The sequence below is a fragment of the Corvus kubaryi genome, unplaced genomic scaffold (genome assembly GCF_017639235.1).
Source record: "Corvus kubaryi isolate FWS band 111438036 unplaced genomic scaffold, C.kubaryi_AGA036_p1.0 37361, whole genome shotgun sequence".
Lineage (NCBI taxonomy): Eukaryota > Metazoa > Chordata > Aves > Passeriformes > Corvidae > Corvus > Corvus kubaryi.
The window spans coordinates 2,661,758-2,683,573 of NW_024581118.1; the positions used below are offsets into that span (position 1 = coordinate 2,661,758).

At 41.6% G+C, this 21,816-nt stretch overlaps 1 protein-coding gene across 4 annotated transcripts in view; it reads right to left on the reverse strand.

Annotated features, from left to right (window-relative positions):
* Positions 1 to 328: 328 nt before the first annotated feature.
* LOC121667340 (BMP/retinoic acid-inducible neural-specific protein 3) overlaps positions 329 to 21,816 on the reverse strand; it is a 208,451-nt gene continuing 186,963 nt past the window's right edge. For all 4 annotated transcript variants that reach the window (XM_042033888.1, XM_042033890.1, XM_042033892.1 and 1 more), the window contains one exon: positions 329 to 1,806. In XM_042033888.1, coding sequence (XP_041889822.1) covers positions 690 to 1,806 — 1,117 coding nt within the window. In that variant the 3' untranslated portion in view covers positions 329 to 689. The remainder of the gene's footprint in view (positions 1,807 to 21,816) is intronic.

Consider the following 21,816-nt stretch of genomic DNA (forward strand, 5'->3'; position numbering starts at 1 on the left):
ACCGCTGTGCATCCCACAGTTCCAACCTCCTGCCCATCCTAAAACACTCCATGGGATCACTCTGATGCCTGGGTGTCACATCAAGCACCTTGGGAAGGACAAGCCTCAGGTGGAGCATGTAAAGCATCGCTACAGTTGTCACTTCAGGCCAGCATGAACACTTAGATCCACATCCTAAAAATAAAAAATCCTATGGCTTTGACTTTTTGACAGTTTCTCCCAAAATCTGGAGTCAATCTCTTCTCTTTACCTACCCCTCCTGAGTTCAACACACACAAAAGTGTATCAAAGTTACTACTTTTGTGTAAGAAAAGAGAATCCCACAGCGTTTCTTTGTAATAACTGTTCAGCTACAAAATTTTATTGGTCTCCTTCTATGTTCCCTCTAGAGGATGTAATGCACAAAAGCATTGCCACGGAACATATAAAATTACAAATGAAATTTATTGTAAAAAGTAGAATGTCTTCTAGACTGGTGTCAGTATTTATTTCATTCATAAACCAAAACTGCAGGTATAATATATTCATTTTCAGCAAGTTCATGTGTGTAAATTGCCATCCAACAGTATTGACTGATATAAGACAGATATTGAAAAGACAATTTAAATTTACTCTTCCAAACATAAACTGTTCCACAAAAGCACTGTAAAAACTCCTTCAAGGTTTTGTGTTGTGCTTCACATTTATGGTTAACTACATAATTTGGTTGTGTCATAATCCACTGTGTTTGGCAATTTGGCATTAAAGGCCTGCAAAGCAGATTGGATCCTCACCACTTCACTGGTAGACAGCTTGAGTCTATGACGGAGCAAGCAAGAGAAGAGGTCCAGACGACGTTGGCCGGGTGGAGAAAGTTTATTTACACGATCCCGAATCTCTAACAGCTGCAAAAGTGCTGAGTCCTGTGAGCCCTGAGTGTAGGGGTAGTCCAGCTGCAAAATCAAGTCTCGAATCGCTTCTGGGTCGAAGTGCATGCTGTAGCCAAACACTTGGATGTTGTTGATTTTCATGTAGCCCAGATTTCTTGAGGGATCAATAAATTCCAGGGGTTCATAGTAGATGCTCTCGTTGCCATTTGGACCATTTGACTTTATTCGACTCCTCAAATAGATGTGCACGGTTTCAAAAAATGTCTTCCACTTGTTGCCCAGAGTCAGCGTCCAGTTATAACACTGAAGGGGTAAGTCCAGTTTAGTCCGCTCCCAGTCTGGGAAATTATTTTCATTCACAGGCATAAACCAGCTCTCAGAGTGGCTGCCCCCAAAAGGGTTGATATAAACAGCAAGGACGGGCTCTAAGGTGCTGTTCTTAGTCAGGCAAATTTGAAGAGAGAGGCCCAGTATCATATGGACCAGGCTGGACTTGTACTTGTTGCTCTTAAGAGTCAGGAGCATCCGCTTGCGCCACGAGGGGTCGAACCAGCTGTTGAGGCGCATGTCGTTGCTGATGAAAATGGCGTGGACCTCGATCCTCCGGTCCGTCTTCTGCAACAAGTACTTCATTTCCAGGTCCTGCAGGTCCGTCTCGAAGCCGATGTAGTGCTCGGTGGAGTCGGCCACCTCGGGCTTGCAGAGCCCCTGGCTCAGCATGTAGCCGGCGTTGCAGCTCCCGCAGCGCGTGCGGTTGTCGGGGGCACAGCTCAGGCACGCGGGGCCGTCCCCGACCGTGCAGGGCAGGAACCCCTGGCAGGCCACCTGGTCATTGGGGCAGGTGCACGTGTGAGTCTCTTCAGAAAAGCTTCCCAGGAGCCCGTTCTCGTTGCAGTAGAGAAACGACTGGATGCGGTTGAGCCAATAGTTGGAAGACCTGCAACGTGAAAATAACTTATTTTAACAAAGAGAGACCTGCACACAACAAACACATACTTTGTTATGTTTCATCAGAAAGAGAAAAATAAGGCTGGTTTTAGTGTCAGATTAAGGTATGATAGCATCTGCTGTCAGATAGATACAGGTATAAATTGCCCCCTTAACAATGCAAAATCACCAAAGAAAAGTTTCCTTATAAACCCACAGGCATGACAGGAACATTTGGTTTATGTGTTTGCTTTCTCTGGGTCTCTGTCAAGGAAGCCTGACAAAGAGCCATTTTCTGTAATCGTCTTCAGATTAACATCTTGAAATCCTATGCAGCTGAGATGATTTTTGTGTGTTCTATTTGACCAAAGAAGCGCTTTGGGTGTATCTAAGTGTCCACAACTCTACTGTCCCTCTATTCTATTATGAAGCTGGGTTTTTTTCACTGGCTGGAACTGCACTGATTTATAGACAGTGAGCCAAAATTCTTTCTTAGAACAGCAATACTTCCCTGCTCCCCACCTACAGAGATTCTTCAGATAACTTCCAGCACTACAGAATCTCTACAGGATCTCTACATGCACGAGCATGCTGTGTTTACTTTTCATCTTTGGGGACAAAATGAAATGATCACTTTAATGTTCTTCTTGTCATCTCATTTCAGTTTCACTAGGAGCAACAGTTAATACCCTACATGACACTGGGAAAACATACTGAAACCAACAATTTAGGCTGATGAGGCACAGTCACTAGAAGAAAGACAATGGGAACAGAAGAACTACATGGAAAAATGATCTTCTTTCTTTGCATTTTTCAGCTCCCATTGTTCCCAGCAACGCACGGTTTAAAGAACCTGTTTTGCCTGCTGCAGTCAGATCTATTGTTGCTACATGAATGATTATAGTTGTACAGCTTCTTCCCCTTTCATTACATTGTTTTGGAGAGAAAATGTAAGAGCCTCATTTACTCCTGACTTACTTCTAAGTCACATCTGAATTTGTCTCAAGGAGAAATCCATGGCATCTCAAAGCCTGACTTTTTAGAAACATGAAAATAAAGTTCAGTAAAAAAAATACATCATTTTACACTCTGGTGGCATTTTAAATCTTCCTAATTTTTCCCTTTTTAGGGCAGGAATTTTGGTTGTTCAGGGTTGGAGGCTTATATGCCTATAGCTCTAGGTATGTTCCAGAAGCACAAGTAAATACAATAACATGCACAACATAAGCACTCCTTATCATTATTCTTCTTTGTGCTTATTTGAAAGTCAGAGTCAAGCAAAAGCATTCTGGCCAGTTTATTCCTCTGTTTCCTGGTTAAAAATTACAATGTCCGTTCTGCGAAGAAGGTCAAATCTCACAAAATAAAAGTCACCCCAAAACTAAGACCTTGAAGCTGTCCCAGGTGGAATGGGAAGTCCCTGTGTGTTTTGTATGGGTTGTTTTGACAGCAGCCTGGGGCTGTCCCAGCCAGACCAGGTGTGTGGGACCCCGGTGGCCATTCTGGGCTGAACTCTCCTGCCAGCCTGGGTCTCTCAGCTCTCTTTGCTGCCATAACCCCATGGGCACCACAGCAACCAAAACAGAGCAGGTCCTTTCCAAAGGAGGGAAACCAACCTCTCAAAGGCCTCTCATTGCAGCTTCTCCCTAATCCTTTGTGCTTCTCTGTGCTTATTTAAGAATTGATGCTGAGTCCCGGAAGCTACTGGAGGTAAGGTACAAAAGTGTGGTATATTTACTTTAAGCCTTTGGCTAATGCCATTTGCTTCACAATGGCCTTCATAAAGGCTTATGATTTAGCACACTGGACAGAAAACTGGGCAGATTCCAAGGCTGTACCGTTTGCATTTTAATCTCCAAGTTTTCTGCTGGTGTTGTTACTACCAGGGGGTACCACATGACCACTGATGTCGACTGGTTTTGTAACTGTGACTTTTAGCAGCTTCTTCTGCTTCTGTTGGGAACAGAAGTGTCCACGCCTTTGAAAAGTTTTGTTACATATCAGAAATGCATTTCCAGAGCACATTTTGGAAAACCTCTTTTTACATAGAGCAGCTCTGAGCTTCCAGCTGTGGTTTTGAACTCACCTCAGTAGAGGATAAACAGCTGAAGAGATTTTCTGAGTGAAGTTTTGCATGTTGCTTTATTGAGGTGGATTGGGTGTCACTGGAATGGTTTTGTCAGCAAGGCACAGTGGTGTTCTCTGGGGGAAGAAGCCACAGCTGGGTCCACAGAGTTTCAGCTGGTTCCAGCCAGATGTTCTTATCTTGACTCAAAAGCTCTTTTACCTTATCTCCTTCTCCCCTCCTACTGAATGCAGTGAATGAGAGAGTGGCTGGGTGTGTGGGAGCAGTGATAAACCCACCACACAAGAAAATAATTTCCAGCTTTAATTGATCCCTTTTGTGTTTCATGTACCCTCTCTTCCTCTTAGATCTAGTCAACAGCATTACAATTTTTCATATTTATATATGACAATACTACTTATAATTATTTGGCACTGAAACAAGTCAAAAAGTGCTCTGCACATCATTTTTTTTCATATAGGAGAGGTTTTGTGAGGGAACTCCTGCATGGTTGGCTGGGAAAAGTATCTGGAATGCAGGCTGCACTAAGCAGAGGAAAAAGTGAAAACTATGGCATTACTTCAGAGTGGAGTAGAGAATGGAACTGGGAACACAGGGAAGGAATTCTCCCAGTCAGCAGGGGTGGCTGGAAGAGGGACAGCTGGTGAGGAATTTGGCACTCTCGGAAGAGCATTTTCTACTGTTGGAATAAGCCTACTTAAACCAGCAACATTAATTTACTGGCAAGGGTTGATTTGATTTGGGTTACTCACTTTTCCAGCCACATGGTGTTTAAAACATTTTTTTTTCTTTAGTAATGATGCAATCTACTGTTTCCATGATTGTGAGGAGCAAAATCTTTAAGGTCACTTCTTTTCTGTTCTTTTTCATTTTTAATCAGCCCACCTTCCTCCTTTTATTCTGTTAGGGATTAGAAGCAGCAGTTTAAAAATCTGCATGAAATTACAAGCTGCACAATTAAGTTTCTTTCTATAAATTAGTTATATTGTTTGTAAGTTAGCATCTATCTTATTAAAACAGCTATGTCTTTGATGATTAGCAGTTGCAAAGAGGTCAACAACTTTAGAGGGAAGGAGGTTATCTCCTTATTCCAAGGAAGTTCAAAACAATAACATTCTAATATTATTGCCTTGTTTTGATTTCCTTTTACCTGATTTTAACCAGAGAGGTTTCAAGAAGAATCTGCTTATACTTCTCTTTGATTAGTTAACAAATATAGTCTATTTAAAAAAAATAAAATCTACTTCCTTATTTAACTGCTTGTTTTAAAATTATTCATTAAGGAATACTGTTACTCTTTGTAAATTCATTGCTTCCAGTAGAGCAAATTAAGTGAATTATGTGAAAGTACATAAAATGCCAGCGATACCTACTTTATTTAAGCCACTCATCCTTAATTGGATAAATTCACACTGGCATGTCATTATGAAATCATCCTTTTTCTCCTAGAAATTAAAGATCAGATAAATTCTGGACCCTGCAGACACGGGAAAGGTTTGATTGGAAGCAGATGCATCCTGCAGGTCAACACCTGGCTGAGCAGCTGATGCAGTTGAGGCTCCCACAGCCACTCTGAGGACGGTGGCAGCTGGGGACAGAGGGGGTTTCAGAGAAGATGAGGGGTGACATCTCAAGTGCCAGACTTGCTGACCCCGTGACAAGGGCTTCAAGTATGGTTAGCTTGGGGCTGGAGGTCTAATGGGGGCTGGGGAATAAAGTATGCAGGGAGAGAGGCTTTTCAGCGTGGTTTGCAACTGCATCGTCCACTTGGAACGAGATGATCTTTCGGTCCTTTCCAACCCAAAGCGTTCTGTGGTCCTGTGACTCGTTCTGTGCAGAAAGTGGTACACCTAGGGCCCCTTCTCTGTGCCTGGACATGGATTTGGGTGGGAAACAGGCAGATTTGGGCACACTTCCAGTACTGTGACTTCCTTGATATCACAGAGTTGTGGTGGGTGGACAGAGACTCTTTGGTGCAATCATCTGGAAGGGGAACAACTGCACTCCCCACAAAAAGAAGACTACAGACCTAAAACTTCACTGCTGAATGAGCAATGGACTGGTCAGGATCTCAAGGGCAGGGATGAGAGCAGAGGCCAGTGAGAGGGACACTGTCAGAACCTGTTACACACCATAAGATCAAAGAAAATGGATGAAGCCTTCTGTAACCAACTGGAGAAAGCAACATGACCACAGGTGCTGAACTTCAGGGGGACTTCAACCATTCCAGCACCAGTGCCAGTGTCAGGCAGGGTAACATGACAGGACACAGCTCCAGGAAATGCAGTCAGGATAAATATTTACGCGGCAGAACAGGGCAGTTGCTCTGCTGGGGCTGCTGCTCCTCAGTAGGGACAAAGGGGTTGAGGACGCGAGAGCTGGTGGCAGCCTTGGCTGCTCTGACTGCACAGTGGGCAATTACCAAGCCTGAAGGAAGTAAGGGAGGCAGGAAACACAACAGTTATCCTGTTGTTCAGGAGAGCAGCCCTTATCTGGGAATTAGTGCAGGGAATGAGCAGGTCAGTCTCATGGTGAAGAAGACCAAGGGCAGTAGTGATGTCAACAAGGGAAGGGCAGAAAGTATTCCCTGAAGTTTGGTCCTTGTGGGATGGCTTGGTACCTCATCCCCACCACAAATGCTCTCTACATATCCCAGTGCTCCTTTGCCTTTATTCAGTTTTTCACATATTTTATGTTCTCACGGTGTTAACGGGGGACTGGTGACAAAGGCTGCTTATCTCGAGCAGTTCCTTCTTGTTTATAGAAGTCAATGAAAAAATTAAGGCAATTAGCCCTGAGCGAGGCTTGGAAGAGCTCTTCAGTTATTCTTTTAACAAAAAAATTTATTATTATTTGATTTGGAAAATTACATATGCTGGCCTGATGAGTTAGTTTTCCAAAGACTGGGATGTAGAACCAGCTTCCAAACCTAGTGAAAGCAGCAAGAACATTCCCAGTCACTCCACTGAGGTTCAAATAAAAATGGAATGCTTGAAATACCCGTGCCTTCCTCATCATGCAAAATTACGTGATAATTTACAATTAAGAGCTATTTCTAGTGATTCATACACTTGAAATCACAACCTTACTGCAGAAGTAAAGTAATTTTTAGTTTAATTAAACATGATACTTGGTAAGTATAGGATACTTGTCAAATTATATAATGAATTACACCTTCCTGGAAACTGTTTGGAATTTTTTAAAACTTCTTTTGTTTATTGATATCAAGTCATTGAAATCAACCTTTCAAAACCAGCACAAAAGTACCGAAGAAGTGCTAAGACTGAACAGAATTTCTATGCAAACACGAATATTGATTGATTATCCTGTTAGTAGAAAACCTGTTGTCTTGGTAGGAAATAGATCATCGAGCTGCTGCTCTGAGTTATGAACACTGAGCCAGGTGACCCATCCAAAGCCCAAACTCCTGCCTTTTAGTTAGGACCCCCAAACTCAGTCTCTGTTATTCTGGGGTTTGAATCTCACCAGTGACTGCAAAGAGCTCCTGCTCACACAGATCACGTCTCTCACAGAAGAACAACTCCTCCCTCCTTATTGAACTCGTCTGATCAAATATGTGAATATGAAAGCACCTAGTGGTGCACGACAATATTCCACTAATTTTCTCAGTCCTTAAAATTTACCTGGAAGCAGATTGTTAACTAATTCTGGTTCAATAACAACTCCAGCTCCAACTCCTCGTTTCCTGCTCTGCTACTAGCTCAGGCTACTGTTGCAGGATGAAGAGACTCCCGCTGGTAAATCTGATGCCATATAAACTGCACCAGCTTTCAGCTGGAATGCTTGCAGGGTAAGGAAAGCCTGCCAGATAATCTCACTTTTACACAAGCACAGTAAAAAATATGGTAATCCCAGGGAAGTTAATGCAGCAATTAACATCAGCCAAGCTTCTGAGGAGAATCTCAATGAGAAACACAAATCATAATTCTAAAGTGCATTTAAAATATTTTGCAATTCTTTTTCTTGCTATGAAAAAAACTTTACTTAAGAACAGAATTATTTTTACTGGAGCAGTTGCAAGCTTAATCCAGACCATGTGCCTACTCCTGTTCAGCACACTGTAACATTAAATGTAAGAACAAAGCACTGTGGTCACCCTATAGAATAGCTGGAGCCAGTATTTAATCATGATATGACACTTTTACCTCCTTCTCTGCCTCACTAAGTGCTTAACATCTGTTGTACATCAGATGGCTCAGTAGCAGATGATGAGTACTCAGTGAGGCAGATGCTAAGTAAAAAAATGAAGACAATTTAACAAGAAGAGGAGAGGCAGTAAAATACCCATTACCTATTTTCCCTTCCTTTGGAGGCCAAGTCCAGTATAAATCTGTGAGACAACAACATCAACACCAAATGCACTTACAGACATCTCTGCAATGTCCTACTCTCCATCGGGTGGATTTACATCTTGGGAAGGACAAATCAGACCCCAAGTACCTTCCTTCTGTGATGTGATTCAAAACAACAGCAGTAATTGCCACTTAATTTGATAATGGTGTTTATGTGAATGAGGTTTGCTTCTAGGAATCAGGGTAAAACTACCAACTGCACATAGCCAGAAGTGCAGTGAGTGATCAGAGAATCATAGAACCACAGGATGGTTTGGGCTGGAAGGGACCCTAAAGCCCACCCAGTGCCACCCCCTGCCATGGGCAGGGACACCTTCCACTAGCCCAGGTTGCTCCAAGCCCAGTCCAGCCTGGCCTGGAACACTTCCAGGGATCCAGAGGCAGCCACAGCTTCTCTGGGCAACCCCACCCTCACAGGCAACAATTCCTTCCCAATATCCCATCTATCCCTGCCCTCTGGCAGTGGGAAGCCATTGCTCCTTATCCTGTCCCTCCATCCCTTGGAAATTGTCTCTCTCCATCTTTCCTGCAGCTCCTTCAGGCACAGCAAGGCCACAGTGAGGTCACCCCAAAGCTTCCCTTGTCCAGGCTGAACAATCCCAGCTCTCCCAGCCTTTTCTCCCAGCAGAGCTGCTCCATCCCTCTGATCATCCTGGTGCCTCCTCTGGACTCTCTCCAGCAGCTCCAGGTCCTTCCTGTGCTGGGCCCCAGGGCTGGGGCAGCTCTGCAGGTGGGCTCTCACCTGAGCACAGGGGCAGAGGGGTAGAATCCCCATCCCTTCCCTGCTGCCCACGCTGGGGGCTCAGCCCAGGCCATGGGGGGTTCTGGGCTGGGGCAGGTCCAGCTCTCACCCACAGCAGCCCCAAATCCTTCTGCCAGGGCTGCTCCAGCTGCTCATCCCCAGCCTGGATTGATCCCAGGGGTTGCCCTGACCAGGTGCAGCCCTTGTTAAACCTCCTGAGATTCCCATGGGCCACTCCTGGAGCGTGTCCAGGTGCCTCTGGATGTCATCCTGTCCTTCAGGGGTGTCACTGCACCCTCAGCTTGGTGTCACCTGCAATCCTGCTGAGGGTGCCCTCGGTCTCTCTGTCATTAGAAGATCGAATGCTTTTAGTTTATTCAGCCTCACAAAATTACCCACCACTCAAATAAACCCATCTGAAATAATTTTACTGTGCTCACAATTCAGGTATGGCAGTGAGGCTCTTGGTGACACTGCAAATCCCACTCCAAAAGATGGCAAAGAGGAGCAATGCAGCTGTTCTGAGTTCACATCTCACAATTTCAGGTACCTGCTCTACCTGAGCCAGGTGCTTTAAGGCTGATCAAAAGGTCTGGGTTATGTGGACCACAGTGAACACAAAGAGTAGGGTAAAGTAGGGAAGGACTACAGCGCTTTTCTAAATGTGTATAAAGGAAAGAGAAAGCCCTACCTAAGGGATGCCTGTTAGCATACACAGAAAAGATATTAATTAGCTAAGAAGTTTAATGGAAATGTTATTTCTACATGCTAAAATTGCTTCCAGCACTGAAGTGGATGCAGTAACTAAAGAAACTTGTCTCAGTGTGAGGTCGCCCTGTGGTGACTGGATGAACCTGGAGCATGATTCTGGATTATGTTGCTGGGGCTATTCACAATCTAAACTGAATCTGCTTTGAATTATGGAGGTAAAATATCTTGTTTTCCCTGTTAATCACATTTAAGGAGAGTCTTTCCAGATCCTCTAGCCCTCGTGCCACCATTCTGCAGCTGTTGCCTGGGCCCCTCAGGGCTGGTGCCATATATTTTAAAATCAATAATACATGTTCTTCCTTTTAAATTCCAGATAGTCTTTATATTATGAGAGGCAGAGGAATTAACCCCCTACATTAAGTGGTAGAAACCTGTTGTATCTCATAGAAAAAACTGCCATGGGTTTCATGATATTTCAAGCTAAATAATATTTGGCACTAAAACATGCAATATTTCAGAGGGTATTTCTAGTTGGTCTGTTATGAATTGATTTACAAAGCTTTGGTAGCTTTAACTACATTGATGCTACACCCTTATAATTCCCACAGTAAAATTTTTCTAACCTGAAACATTTCTGCCACACACACCCCCAAAAGAATAATTATTAAAAAAATATATATTAAGAAAATATACCCATAATTTTTTTTGACACAGCTCTAATCATAATGACCACTGTGATATATTTAATTGGGCATCAAACTGCTTTGCAGCACCAAATATTTACATAAAAGGAGTCAAATCAGAGACAAGCTTTGGAAGCTTTTACTAAATAATGATCCAAAGGGCAGCAGGGACAAAGGAAACACACAGAAAATTAATTAATGCAGTCAATTGTAGAATGAAAGGAATCAGAGCTGTTAGGCAAAATAAGAGTTTCCATGTAAAGGAGGAAGAAACTTGCTGCACACATGCACAAAGCCCCACCAAAATACTCCAACCAAAGCCCACCAAACAAGCCAAGCAGTGTGTGCTTCTTGGAGCCTCTCAGCTGTCGTGCATCAATGTGTGAGTGTGCTTGTGTTCCTAGTGTTAGACCTGGGAAAAACTGACCTTGGCTCACAGATCAGCCACAAATGTTTTGCAATTTTAGGTGGCATTTTCCAGACGTATCTTGAAGCATAAATATAAAAAAAATTTATGAAGTTATTATAAGGCTTAACTAGATGCCTCTGTGACAGTCAGGTTAATAAACCCCTTTAAGGCTTTAAGGCATTTAAGGCATTAGAAAAGTAACAGCCACGTTTACTGCAATGTAATCATCTCCTTTTGTGTGAAGGAAAACTGTGGAAACATCACAATATTGGACAAACTGAAAGCAAACACTGCCCTGTCTTGGGTATGATAATGCTGTGTACACTTCTGTAGACAATCCTGCAACAGTTTATGTTGGAAAGGACCTTTAAGATCATCCAATCCAATCCTCCCCCATGGGCAGGGACACCTGCCACTAGCCCAGGGTGCTCCAAGCGCCATCCAGCCTGGTCTTGGACACTTGCAGGGATCCAGGGGCAGCCACAGCTTCTCTGGACACCCTGTGCCAGGGCCTCCCCACCCTCACCCTAAAAGGAATTTTTCCTTATGTCCAGTCTAAATCTACCTTCTCTCATTTTGGAACCACTGCCCTTTGTCCCCTCACTACATGCCTTCTTTAAAAGTCTCTCTGCATATTTCATAGAAGTCCATTCATGTCTCAGTCTGCATTGATGTTGCCCAGTGTACTCCCCTGCACTTCTACCAGCCTTTCCCTCCCAGGTGGATTTATTAGCTCTAAAAGATGCTCACATTAACACAGAGCAAGGACCACTGGCAGCTCTTTGCTCTGTGATCAGCAGCCCATAAGGCAGGGGTAACAAAGAAAGAAGTGAAGGAACATCCTGACTTAGAAAAAGGAGAAAACTTAAATAGGATTTTGAAATGAAAATTCCTTTCACCGAATAATTTAAGATGGAATTGTAAATGTAGCTAATTCAGGGGGTTCTTTGAATTTTAATATACATATAGCTGGCATAAGCCTAGTTCCAATATTTAATCTCTAGGAGGAAGGAAGCCAGTAGCAGCTAAGACCAATTGGACTCCCTTTTCAAGATCTTGAAGCCAAACGCACAATGATATTCTTTGTGTGAACTCTATTGGCAACAATAACAAGATGCACCAGCAGCTCTAGCTGGCAGTAGAAATTCTAGAATTAATCAAAAAGTAGCCTTGACTGAAAGGTCTTTGTATATAATGTAGCAGATCACAAAATCTATTGAAGATGAGTACAGAACCCTGTGTGTTTTAAGGCTGCACTTCAGGTAGGAGGAAGCAGCATCCATGTTCTTGAAGAATTTTCTTGAAAACAGGAGTAAACCAGAAAGTTCAGAGACTGGAGATCGTTTCTGAGCTAAAGCCTTCCAATATTTTGCAGGATAACTAAAAATCAAGCAAAGGGGTAACTGGTAGGGTTACTAAACCATAATAAACCCACAAAAACCCCACTGCTGACAAAAGCATCCAAAGTTTTAACCACGGTGAGAGGCGAATCTGGATGTGAAAAGAGGTTTAGCACCAGAAGAAGAATTAAAAGAATTAAACCTCATTATTCCAGGTAAAATAAGAGCCTCATTAGCAGCCAGTAGCAGAGAGGCAAGTCCATGATTATATCTATGAAGCTGATACAAGACCATTACATCTTCCCATTGTCCTATTGATTTTGAGGCAGGACCTTTAGTTCTATTTTAGGCATCCTTTTTCCCAGATACAAATTACTGCAATAAAATAAACAAACAAACAAACAAAAAATGAAAATCTGTTTCTGCAAACTTTGTGGCAGCTATAAGTGTGGAGCTAGGGACAATGTGCATTTATTCCTGGCTTATTTCTGTGTGATGATGACTATGGGCCAGTCGCTTGCTCTTTCCTTTGATAATGATCCTTATTTTTTCCCTGCTGTTTCCTATTTGGATTATAAATGTAGTTATCCCTAAAAGCTACTGTAATATAAACAGCAACAATCTGTCATTTTCTTCCATTGTGTAGAACCAGAAGCATTACAGCAAAGCAAGGATCTCCCAGACAAGAGTAATGGTTTTAATTAAAGAATACAAAACTCAAGTTCTGTATTCATACCTCACTTATCTTGTTATTAAACAAAATAAACCAAAATAAGATTCTGAGATCAGTGTGCTGTTTTCTCTAATTTTATAATAACTGAAAATAGCTATAATTTTGAGCAAACCCTTAAAATTTTAATATAGGCACAAAACAGAAGAGAGGTTTGGTTTTCTGCCATGGTATGTTTGAATAAATTGCAAGGACACCCTTAAATTCCGGAAGGAAAATTAGAGGCTGTCTAGAAAAGTTGGATCCTGCTGTTCTAAAAACAACATGTATTTCACTTCCCTTAAGAATGTATAATACTTGCAATAAGATGTCACTTGTGTCACAGTTATAAACGGGGAAAGCATTAAAATAAATGGCCAAACATTGCATGTCTATAATATAAATTAGGAGACAGACTTGCAGTAATGCTTATAACAAATATCAAGTGATTTCATCTCCTAGGACATTTCTGTCTTCCTTAAGCAATCAAACCCACAGCCTGAAATGCAACGCAGAAGGTGATAGAAAGGGTGAAAAAAAGAGCAGCTTTCTACATGTTAATCTACATCACAGAAAAATTAGTAGAGATAACAGAGGGAGGGGCCAAAGTCCCACCTTGGAAGATATGGAATTGTGATCTGCACAACTACAGGAACTCTGAACCACACCCTGAAGCAGTGACAACTCTTATTGAAGAGAAAAAGACCATGTTACTCCTGAAATGCTATTTATCTATGTAGGTAATCTCATTCTGATGAGTTCATCCCCTGTTGGCACTGTATGCCTTTATATGCTGTAACAGTCAAGGGAGGAAAGAAAATCTCCCCATGCAGAACAGCTTCCTTAATACCTTGCAATTTTTATTTAAGGGAACATAATTAAAAAGACACACACAAGCCCATCCAAAACAACAACAAAAAGCCAACAAAATACCCAACACGCCAGTCCCCTTCAAATTCCTCCTTAGTAAAACTAACAGGATGCTACAGAAGGAATTAATTTAAGGACCTTGTCTTTCCCAAAGAATTCCTAAGTGTTCACATCCATAACCAAAAGTGGATTGGAGCAGACAAGATTTCCTTGCAGGAGAAGAGAAAAAGATCTGTCAGAGAATCTGTTCTTCTGACAAGTGGCATGTAACATTTCAGAGCCTGCAATGGCACGTGCTTTAAGAGATATTTAGCATTCTCCACAGAGTCATTCCGAGAATCTTGGATTATAACCACAGTGGGGCACTGAAGGCTCTGGAGGAATTCTATCATTAACAAAGTCTCTAGATTAGTTTATATAAATATATATATGTATGTAGACACACACACACATATATATATATACACATATACACACAACACACATTCCTCCTTAATACTCTAGGCACTCTTTGAAAGGTTTATCTGTCCCTTCCAGAAAGACCAGATACTTCCACCTGGGGAACATAAAAAAAAAAAAACCAAAGCTATCAAAATCCCCTGGGAAAAAAAAAAAGTCCTCCCAAACACACGCTCAGGGGTTGTAAATGAACCAAGGCAACAAGGGTCATGATGGCATTAGGGGAATGATGATGATACTAATTAATAGAAATGAATGACAAAGAGATAAAATTGAATTTTTTGCTGAGGACAGAGAAATGCCAAAGAGCTCATTTTCTTTACCACCTTGCACAGATTCTACACCACCTGTAGTTCAATATCTTTGCAATTTAAGCTCTTGAAGCTCGTGAAGGTTGGTTAAACTTGAAGATTGTGAAAGAGGTCATGAAACACGAAGGATATCATAGTGATAGTTTCTAAATGTTTCATTACTGGGGTAAGAGCACTACCAAAATGGCCCCAAAAGGGTGCCATCCACTCTTCTCAACACTCTACAAATGATACTGCACCTTCTATTGTATTTATAGTAGAAGTGACAAAAGCCTGAAGACACGATCCACATCGAAAAAGCCAATCTGCCTCAAGAGTCTTTGCCTCGAGGAGATCCCAATCTGAGTGCAAACCAGACAAAATAAATAGAAACAGGCTGCAGGGTGTGCTCACAGGGGTTTTAGAGCTGCGGTGAGGGACGGTGAGGGCTGGAGGGGGATAACTGCAGAGCCACGAGCTGAAATACAAGTCTGGATCTTTAACAGTCCCTCTGTCATGCAGAAGATTGCCTGCTGTGCCCAGCGAATACCACTGAATAGCCAAAAAAATAGCACTGATGTCCTCAGGCAAACATATCATCCATGATTTGTCCAACACATGGGGTTTGGAAGTATCTTTTACATGGATCCCAGTGGACAAGGCCGCTTAGCATTTATACTAAAGGGGAGTTTGCAGGGGCAGGCAGATTTTGGTGGGATCTCTTTAAACGTGCCTTTCATCCAATCATTGATGACTTTTCCCTCTTCCCAAGCTGCTGCAATTCATGGTGCTTCTGATGGACAGCAAAGGTAAGAGGGTCTGTCATGGGAAGGTAAACAGGGCTGCAGCACAAACACTCTCACCTCGATGAGTGATTACCCTGCCTTGGCCACACCATCCATCTCCCACAGCAAAGGGGCTGAGGAGCCCAGAACCACACACAATCCAGTGCTTTTCACAGGGCTGTTTACAGCCAGGACTGACATCCCCAGAAAGTTAGAGAAAAATTGACCAAATGTTTCTCCCTTCTTGGATTTTGAAGTTTACTCTTAAGAGCCAAATACTCATTCTCCAAACCCCAAACTGTCTGTGGTAAAAGGACAGCAAATTAGCATTGGCTTTACATCTGGCAGGAGTTTTACAATCAGTGCTGCTTATTGCAATGTAGTTCTGTCAAGCATTACTATTATCTGAATGCCTGTTACTCCCTTAATCTATCTAATTCACCTTGCTATGGGCTTGCTCCAAAAAAAATTAAGGCAGTGGCAAAAAGGACCCCTTTAACTTGAGAGCGTTCATGATCAATCACTTACATAGTCCTAATATTTTTAATGCCAGCCTGTAGCTCTGTGAGAAACCACAGAAGCTCCTGCTCACTGATGTAATTTTAAAAGTAATTTTAAGACTACCACCTGTCCTTGTAGCCCGCGGTATATTGCAAGTGGTCCTTATTTACTCAAATAAAACTTGGCTGAATTCTTTTAATACTCCACAGCAGTTTCCACTGGCTGTCTTTAGTTTCTATGGAAACATATGCAATTATTATTTTGTCACACAGGACTGAATTGCTGCATAGACTCCCTGTCCACAAATGGGTACTTGAACCCTTGAATGAAATATCTCTACCCTCAGCTCCAGAAATAAAGGTTTGTTGGGTATTCAAAGGCCATTTTGTTTCCCAGCATTAAATGATTGTAATGGGGGAGAAAATATGAATTGTCATGGCATAATCTTTAATGCATCCTACTAAATCCCAGAGCTTGAGGATCTCAACAATCTCCCATCTTCTAGTTGAGGATGATATTAGGGTAAAAATAACCATTATAAAGAGAAAGATAGGGTTTCTGTGGGAGAAAGCCTCATTGTCTTGCCAAGGGGGTCATTGCTTTCCTACTGATCTGCAATTTGATTGATTCTTCTACTTAAAATATTCTGCTGAGCTGATCATGGTTGTTGAGGCTGTTTCACAGACCTTTTAAATTCTGACCTCTTTAATCTAGTTTATATTTTCATCTTTTATGGTTTGCACCATGAAAAACCTGAGCATGTTTTTAGGCAGCTTGTATTCAGGTAATGCTGTTTGACGTGCAAAACACATAAACATAAATCCATTAGATGGAGTGCAAAACAACCTCTGTAGTGCCAAGGCATAATCCCCCACCCCCAAATCTCGGTGTTTATCCTTCAGGTAATCCTGAAGCCAAGTCCAGTCCTCACGGACAGGAGCAGAAGGCAGGCAGCTGTAAGATGGGCTGAATTCTGCCAGCAGACCTCAGGGAGATAATTCCTGTGGCCTTTCCTAAAGCATGAATCATGACTTGGAGTCAGGGCACTTCAGTTTAGGGACAGAACCACTGGACTTCAGACGAAATGGACACAAAGTGAAGAAGAGATGATCTAAAGTGCAAAAGCCCGCTGCAGAAACCTGGCTTTAGCATTGTGGCAGCCAAAAGAAAAATAACCTTTCTCAACTCTCACACCATTCTGCAGGAAAATGACCATCTTTTTAATGTTGGAAAGCATTTTCTTTTATTTTCTTCTTGACTAATTTCAATTTCTGGTTGGAGGGGGGGTTGTTTGCTTTGTTTTTTGAAAATATTTATTTATTTATTTATTTTTCCTTATATAAGATCTCTTTGGAGCACAGAGGGGCAATACCTTCTATAAACAAAGTGTTAATTATGAACACCTTGTACATAACAGTGACCAGGTCGTCCACTAAGTATCACAGGGAGATTTATTACTAAGACATGAAAAATGGTCCAGAAACTTTTTGCTAGGGAAACTCAGCGAATATTGAGGAAAATATACCACTTACATGGTGCTGGGAATTGCCTTATTCTAGTTCTAGACCCAGAGCAGTTATGGAGCAGCTCTCTTATTTGGGAGGAGGGTGGAAGCAGCATGTTGTCCCCACATCAGATAGATGGGAATGGATAAAAGACGACTTTTCCTTCTTTTGCCAGTGACTGGTTCAGACATTGGACATGGCTGCAATCCTTCTCCTCCTTGAGGAGAGATCTTTCTCAGAAGTGATTGATGGATGAGACTTTCTGCCCCCAAAGGACACCATGCCAATGACAAAGAGACCCAAAGCTCCTTCTGAGGGTCGCACGAGGTCACATCACAGTGAACTCAGAATTAGCACTCCATTACATCTTTCCTCCCCTTTCCTTTCCTCATCAAATACCAACCTCAAAACAGCAACAAAAAAAAAAAAAAAAAAAAGCAACAAAAAAACCAAAGAGAAGAGAAATCATGCAAAGTTTAGAAGTGTAAATTTTTGGGTTGACCCCTAAAACCAGGCTGTCCCTGCATTCTATCCAGATACTGGGAGTCTTTTATTTATTTGTCTTTTCATTCTCTCACACTCAAAATGGCTCATGAATTTCCCATGTCTCAGTTCATCTGAGGGAGACTTTCAGCCCATTTCCAGCGTGTGCTGAGCCACATTGAAGGCACCAGTCACCTGTGCAGTACATTTTCAGAACCTTTGAACAGCAGTGATTGAGCTGAGCTGTAGAAATAATCAGCTTCTCTCCTCAGGCTCCACTACAAGGTAAGTGATTGGTGGAGATGCTGTTTCAGACACCACTCATGATTCTCCTGGTTTGCTACTACAGGAGTGGAGTCACTGAGCAGTGAATCTAATTTAGTGCATGAGCAGCACTCATGTTCTGCATGACAATAACTTGCAAATACTTTCTCAGACACTACATTTTCAGGCTCAGGAGCCCTCTCCAATTAAAAACAGATTGTCCTTAATAGAATCTATAAATGTGAACTAGAGTATCTGTTCTATTTTCTTTCGCTAGATTTTCTTTCCTTTGTAACAAGTTTACCCCAACTGTTTTCAGCTTTATTGTCCTGATAAGACAGCAAATTCCATTTCCTGCCATCTGTTGCTAAATTTGCAATTTTCCACAAGATCACTAGGTGTATAGAGGGGGGAATTTGTTTGTTACTTTGGAGAACTTACTATAGATAGACAAAATGATTCTTACATTTTTGGCTTGCCAAACCCTAGCCTGATGGCTCAATTTGCAAATATTAAAGAAAAAGATGATTAAGATTCTGCTCCTACATTCTCTTCTTTGCGAGGGACTTTGTCAGTTTCCCAATTCCACCTGTTCCTTCAAACTTAACAGTTTATTTTCTTGGATGTGATGGTTTCTTAAGCTTGTTTTTCATTCAAGTGGTCTTTTGCATTCCATGTTAACCACTTATGTGTCAGATTTTGATGGACCATTCCTTTCAATTCCCAAGAATTTGTAGAGGTGAGTAGTTTTGCTGTAGCACAGTTCAAGTTACTGTGTACTCCTGTAGAGATACACTTGCTCTTTCTGTTTACTCCTAAATCTACACATAATTGCTTGTGAAACTCACACCTCCTTGATGTTCTTCAAAGGCCGGGAGAGATCATGTGAAAATCCATCCATGAGGATGGTGCTGGTAATTAACTGAGACCTTACAGCAAACAGATGTTCATAAATTCTCTGAAACTGGGGGGATTTTCAGAAAAAATGCAGTCATATATGAACACAGAGAAGCTCTCAAATGTGTAGGCACAAAGGGGATACTCACTAAGGATAAATCCTCATAACTTGGTTCCTGGGTCTGAGACTTAGGATAACCTCCCTGCCACTGAAGTGTTCTCGTTTGGGACCCCAAAGGAACCACTGGTGCTTGTGTTGGTTTAAGGCTGCATGGGTTCCCACCCGGATTCCGAGGGGAAAAGGCTTATTTAGCAGTATTGCCTAGCAGTGCTGTCTACCATTCCTATGAAGTTCTGGAAGTGCTCAGCTAATATCTACAAAATTTGGAAAGGGTCGGAATTATCAAGAACATGGAGTTTTATGAAAATAAGATAGTCCATAGAATGGAGAAACTGTTAATTTGCAGTGTGAGCCCAAATAATCCAGAGATTCACATGGGAATTCAGCAATGAGAGGCTAATTTATAGGGGAACAGGACTTGCTAGTTTCAGCATTTACAGGACTATTTTCTCTTTGAATAATTTTTTTGCTTTTTTTTTCTTAAATATATTTTTTTTTAAAACCAAAGTTTCCAAAAAAACCATCCAACTATTACTTCAACATATTTTTTAAAAGCATAAAGAATCAGCATACATTTTAACCATAGAACACAACATGTTAATATGCATTTACATTATTTATCCTTCAAAGGCTTTTGCTAAGGTTGGTATATTTACATTACTCCTACTTGTTTTGAGGTAAAGCAATGTCACCTGTTATTATTCATTTCTTGTTGACCTGCTAAGTATTTGTTATTAAATTTATGTCTCTCCTAGTGGGATCTACCCTTTTAAGAACTTTAGGAGCCCAGAAATGGCACTGCAGTAATGTGTGGAAAATAGTTCCATGTTTAGCTTTAGTTAAGTACACCATCATCGCCTCGTAAATGTTTGCAATACCAGATGCTTACAAATAAACAGCTAAAAAAAAAGGAGAGACTCTCCACAGAAAATTAGGGAGGGGGTTAAAATGCATTTAATATTTTCTCTTATTCATTCAACAGAAGTGTAACAGATCAGTGAGAAAATAAAAATTATTCCAGGAAAGTTGGTACCTGAGGCCATGTCAGCAGCAGGTCTGGTGCTTAACATACATCCAGAAGAACACAGAGTACAGAAAAGTGGATTTAATGAGTATTAGTCTTCTATTAAAAGTAATTTTTTTTTTTAATTGCTAAAATCCTACTCGGTAAATTTTTTTTGTGTAAAGAAACTTTAGAAATTTTTGAATTACTTATTGTTAATATTCTTTGTACCCTATCTCTGTGATATCTGCCAGACTGAGAGCAAGATTTTCTGCAGATCAATAAAACTCCTTCTTTGGAATTAACCTGAATCCTTTTAGATATGGATACAGTTAAAATTAATGAAATTGAAGTATTAATATTTAATTACTGGTAAACTTACATTTTCTCACAAATAACAACAAAAAGGAATGGGGAAAAACTTAAGCAATAAGAAATTTCTTTTCTTGTGACTCAGCTGGTCATAAGTAAAACAATCAAAGACTATGAAACAAGGAAAATTTGATTTTTTATAAAAAGGCATTTTAATTTAGAGTCACTCTAAAGGAGAACCCTGATTCTTATGCCATGAGATCAGTGGGCATCTTCCAGCTGATGCCAACAGCCATTAAAAAACTTCCTTTGTGATAGAGTTTTCACACGACACATGGCAGCGATTCTAACTCCAGCTGGGTTTCAGCACAGTTTAGATGGCTGCAAATTTTTATCTTGTAATTAGTGGGCAATGAGAACCATAAGTCAAACACCCTTTTATGCAGAGCTGTTCACAGCTCCATTAATGTATATCTCCTCTGTATCTATGTAACTTCTATCCCTCTAACCACTCTCTCGCTGCTCCATCCATCCAGGTGCTGGTGTAGAGCTCCCCACATGGATGCCACTACCAGGACACTCTGGGGCACATCCTCAGGCTCAGATGTGCTCCTTAAAACCTCCTTCCCCCTCTCGCCATGGCTCTGGGGCTCAGGGAACAGTGATAGCTGTAACTCTGGTGCTCAGGTCACCAGTGCCCAGCCAGTGCCCCTCACCCCTGCACAGCCCACCTGGGCCACGGGAGCTCAGCAAAGATTCTCTTCATGCACTCCCATGCTCAGCCAAGTATTTACACTTCCTCCAATATTTTTATGATGACCCCAATGTCCCCTAAACAGCCTTCCAGCTTTTTATATTCCTCATCCTCCTTGAAGGGTGAATTCCACAGAGGAGGACTGAGTTTCCAGGCAGTACATTCCCTTTTGTAAGAACACGGGAGCTGTTAAGACTCCAGTCATCATGTAACTATTCACAAGTGCTATGCTACAATCATCTACTTTTATGGGAGTTTGGAAGATGAATATAAAATAACATAATCCCCAGCTGTGCTGTTATGTGCAAAGCCATCCCATTAATCACACTCAGTTTTACTTTACAGCTTAAAGGTATGCAAAGTGTTGCTGCCATTCAGGTGCCTTAGTGCTGGCAGTTGCACACCTTAACTGCATTTTAAAAGCTATCTTCTCAAGAAATTAAGCACTCAATCTTTTCCTTTCCTCCAGTGGAAATGGTAATTCAGCACCTTCTGATGTCAACAACATATGCAGAGCCGCCTAAAACTCTAGGTGAGCAAATGAAACCTCAGCACGGTGACAGCTTCCAGACCTGACAACTTGTTAACCACGAAAGAAAAACCCAAAAGTAGTTCAATAAATCTATTTCTTTACAGGTTATCTGAACTGATTTAGGTTCTGTTCTATTCCATGAGGCTACTAAGCATGAATAAAAGTACGTGGTAAACCTACATTGTTACGGC